The sequence below is a fragment of the Durio zibethinus genome, chromosome 5, assembly GCF_047325235.1.
Source record: "Durio zibethinus cultivar Kanyao isolate XHJ-2024 chromosome 5, ASM4732523v1, whole genome shotgun sequence".
NCBI lineage: Eukaryota > Viridiplantae > Streptophyta > Magnoliopsida > Malvales > Malvaceae > Durio > Durio zibethinus.
Genome location: NC_143166.1, coordinates 1137399 through 1142045, shown reverse-complemented (window position 1 = coordinate 1142045; position 4647 = coordinate 1137399). Strand labels below are relative to the sequence as shown.

Below are 4647 nucleotides of genomic sequence, written 5' to 3'. Positions count from 1 at the left end.
ATTAGAAAACATTTGTATAGCATGCATTGAATTTCACACGCATTACATAGCATATATTACATTCAAGAAAATATAGTGCATAAATTCAAGAAGCAAGGGTATTCCAAAATCTCACATAGAGAAGACAGATGTGAAGATATTTTTAAATTTGAGAAAAAACTTGTTAGATAAATTTCTAATCCTTGAAATAGGATATCTCTCAATATCAGGATTGATTTGTAAGACCTTTGGGTATAATCTCCTGAAATTCTTTCAAACATGATTTTTAACTCCTTTGGACATGATCGTCAAAGAGCATTTACTTTCAAAGTTGTGATGACTCTGTTTAGAGGAACTTTGTTTATCTTTTCAAAGTCATTGAGCCTCTGTTTAGATAAGCTTTATTTATTTTTTTAAAAGTCGTTGAGCCTCTATTTAGAGAAGCTTTATTTATTTTTTCAAAGTCGTTAAGCCTCTGTTTAGAGGAGTTTTATTTATTTCTCCAAAATCGTTGAGCCTCTGTTTAGAGGAGCTTTATTTATTTTTCAAAATCATTGAGCTTTTGTTTAGAGGAGCTTTGATCAAAATTTTAACAAAAAAAAAAAAACAAAAAATATTCAGTTGAGTTTTGAATGAGTGTCTACGTCTTTGCATAATTCCTATTTCACAGAAAATGTGCAAAGAGGGATAGCTGTAGACACCAAATTTGGTCCAGGCCTGAATTAATTAGGCCTGATCTAAATAGGGCAAAATGGCCCATTTTATTTTTAGTTTTATTATTTTTATTTTTATTATTTATTATATATTTTTTTTATCTAATAATATATATATTTTTATTAGTTATCCATTAATACTATTTTTTATTATTTATCTATTAATGTATATTTTTTATATTTATCTATTTTTTTATTTATATGTTCTGAATTTTGTTTTAATTATCATCTTATATACATAATTTTCAGTTTTAGAGGGAGTTTTCTGCCATGAATCAGGGGTTGAAAGAATTTGGATTGGATTCAAAGAATAAATCCTAGTCTAAGAGGGAATTAGGATTGATTAAAAACTCTTTTGATTAATCCCTATAAATAGATATTGAAACAGAACCCAATGACGCACAGACGATAAAAAAACACAGAGAGGTGAAATCATAGGCAAAAGTAGTGTTAGAGGCAGTTTAGAACTTTTAGGAAATTTTTCAAATTTTTTTTGGAGAGTTTTTCTAGAAAATTTTTGGAAAATTTTCAAAATCCGATAAAATTTTTCGACGAAATTCAAGTTTTTTGACCAAAAACTCAGTTTTCGGTGAGAATTCCACGGGTGTTCTTTGTAGGTAAAAAGAAAAAGAAGAAAGCTGAGGGGAAAAGAGAGAAGGAATAGAGGTAGTCTGCGGAAGAAACAAAAGTCAGATCCTTTTATAGTGCTGAAAAATGACGTCGTTTTACGCTTAAGAAAATCCTAGGATCCACACGTTCCCATTCGGGTGACCCGACCCATAGCGTCAACTCACTTCTAACCCAAGTTCGACCCGTGCCTCAGCCGACCTTTTTAGCAGAGTCGAGCCACCAAGCCGTGATTTCTGTCTTGAGTCGAGTCGTTTCCCAGTCAAGCTGAGCCGTTCCAAAAGTTTTATTTATTTATTATTACTATTATTATTATTTCTTTTATTATTATTATTATTACTATTATTATTATTTATTGATTAAATTAGAATTATTTAGTATTTCTTATTTTATTTTTATTTTTATTTTATTTTTTTAAAATGATTTTCTTTAAATAAAATTCCAAAAAAAAAATTTTTGAGGAAAAGTTGAAAGTATCAATTTTTCTTGAAAATATCAATTTTTCTTGAAAATAAGTTTTCTAAAAAATATTTTCGAGGAAAAGTTGAAAGTATCAATTTTCTTTGAAAATAATTTTTTAAAAAAATATTTTTGAGAAAAAGTTGAAAGTATCAATTTTCCTTAAAAATAATTTTTTTTAAAAAAAATATTTTTAAGAAAAAGTTGAAAGTATCAATTTTTTTAAAAATAGAAACTCTCAAATGCTTTTGAAGAAAAGTTAAAAATATAAAATTTTCTTGTACAAAAGCAATGAGTTTTTGAAGAGAAAATGATTTATATCTAAAGCTGAATCATTATTCTTTTTTTTCATTTTATTTCTTTTCCTTTCTGAAAATTTTTTAATGTTAAATAATCTGACAATAGAGCCTCTGCAAGTAAAACAGTTGTCTCCTTGCATACTCTTGAGGTGAAGGAATTTTCTCAATTTTTTGCTAAAAATATTAGAGTCAATTGAGAATAATTTTTAATAATTAATTACTTGATAAATTTTTAAGGCTTATTGGATAACACAAAATTAAGCTGGTATTATCTTTCGATGGGCGTTGTGAGGGTGTTACAACCTTCTTTATACTTAACCGTACTCCCGAATCCTATTCTGTTTAGTAGACTTGAACCTATTCTTTTAGGGACTCTTAGGCTTAGGTGTTCCTTAAAAGGATATATTCTTTAGGTGGTCAATCGCACCTAGATAAAAAAGATTGGTGGTGACTTCTCAAATCAATATCTAGCGATGAATCTCCGGATCTAGACGTTATGACATATATATATATATATAATATAATATATATAAATATATATATATTATATTGTTTGAATGTTAGTGGTGCATGCATAAATCTATGTGTTTTATTTGACTGATTAAGATGTAAAATTTCCATTCTCAAAATAATGAAATGATTTAATATGCCTACAAAAGGATTTAAAATTTTAATTTAAAAACAGAATAATTTTCCTAACTAGAACTTGCTGCCTAATTTCTAAAATGGGAAATGTTTTACACAGTATATCAATTACATCAAGTATAACATTTGGTGGAGGAAAAACTTGTTGAAATGTCACTAGGACACGAGGAATACAAAGGCATGCTTGGCTTCCAAGCATCTTCCATATTCATGGGCAAAGGCAAACTGAAGGGAAATCCAATGGATCGGACGGTTTCCCATTGATCATCAACATGGCTCACGTTCAGACTTTTAAATAGGGAATTTTCGGGATCTCCATTGTTGATCATGTTCCCTTGCATCTCATCGGGCAATGTCCCTGAGAAGCCATTATCTTGTGATCCACCACCAAAATGTGCAATATCGGAAGCCATACCGTAATCTCCGAACATGGAAGATGACATATTTAGCAACATGGACGTAACATCAACTGCGGATTTTGCAGTTGATGAGGAGTATTGATCAAGAGGTGCAAAACTAAGGCTAGTTAGGTCTCCATTAGACATGGGAAGTTGAGGAGGCTTCCCTGCAGCCATTTGGGTGATGGGTTTGTAGGGGACAAAGTCTAAAGGAGAAAATACAACAGTAGATGTCTGTAGTAGGTCAGTGTTATGGTTAAACTGGACTGTTGATGAACTGGTTTTTGCTGTCAAGGGTATGTTTTCTGAAGAAAGCTGGGAACTTTTTGTACCTCTACTAGGCATATCAGATACTGATGATGTTTCAGGTAATATTGGAGAAACCCACGATTGAGAAAGAGCTCTTTGAGCTGTGGAGTTGGTTTTCTTGAATATCCTGCATATCGCCCATGAGTCCTGCAAGTATATAATAATCAATCACTGATCACTAAGTTTTCAAGTAATGGTTTGAAACAAGTGGTTTCAGTTTAGATTCTTTACATTGGCAAGAAGGCTTTTGTCCAGGAATCTCTTTGGTGGTACAGAGTCAGTAAGAGAGGGTAACCTAAACTCATGCATCATCCAGTCAGTTTTGATCCCTTTGGCTGCTCTACCTTTGTAGAAAACAAGAGATTTCTTCAAGCCAATGCACTTGGTGCTGTCTGAGGAATAGATGGGGCGGTCAGTTCCAGTGGCCTTCCAAAATCCTGCTCCAGTTACTCGGTTAGGCCTTGCACTATTTCTGTATTTTCTGTCCCTAGGACAGTAGAAATACCACTCTTTCTCTCCAGTGGTTGCCAGCTCTTCATAAAAAGAAACAAAAACTGTTAGTTTCCATTCTATAAACTAAAGATCAGTTTTAAACAGTAAACACTAGAACATATGTATATATAAGATTGACTTACTTGGAAGATCCCATGGATCATATTTATAGATGTCTAGTTGCTTAATCAACTCTATTGAGAGAGGCCGCTGTTGAATCTTTCTTTTCAGATAAAACCCAACAAGCTCTTCATCTGTTGGATGAAACCTGAACCCAGGAAGCATGACTTCTTCCAGTTTATCAGTATCACTTCTCTCATCCATTCTTTTCTCTACTTCCCTGTATATAATAAATCCTCTAGGATAGAATATCAGAAAAACAAAAGTAGATGGAAAGAGACCCAATTTTTTTTTTTGTTTCCTCAAAGTGAAAGTTGAATGCAAAAGCATTAGATGGAAATCAAGTTTCTGAGGAACTATATGTTAAAACCCTAGTTGAAAACTGAAGAGCAAGAAACTTTCTGACACAAGAACAAGTTGACAATGAAGCAAACTTTAAAAAAGGATTTGAACTCAAAGACACGAAGTTGAGAGTTAAGTTCACTTAATTTGAAGCCAATATATGCTTCCTGAGAGGGGGTCTGTCCCCGAAGGATCAGCCGCCTTTTCTGGTGACTTTCAAAAGGAGTGTGTGTTTTGCGAGGATCGCGTTGGCTCACCAAAGAA

The 4647-nt window shown here is 32.3% G+C and overlaps 1 protein-coding gene across 1 annotated transcript; it reads right to left on the bottom strand.

Moving 5' to 3' along the window:
* Positions 1–2835: 2835 nt before the first annotated feature.
* On the bottom strand, positions 2836–4251 carry LOC111282957 (protein FEZ-like). Its single transcript, XM_022871281.2, has 3 exons — positions 4065–4251; positions 3661–3962; positions 2836–3576 (listed from the first exon to the last, which is right to left on the bottom strand). The coding sequence occupies exons 1-3, from the start codon at positions 4243–4245 to the stop codon at positions 2836–2838; spliced, it is 1224 nt and encodes a 407-aa protein (XP_022727016.2). The 5' UTR covers positions 4246–4251.
* Positions 4252–4647: the final 396 nt, after the last annotated feature.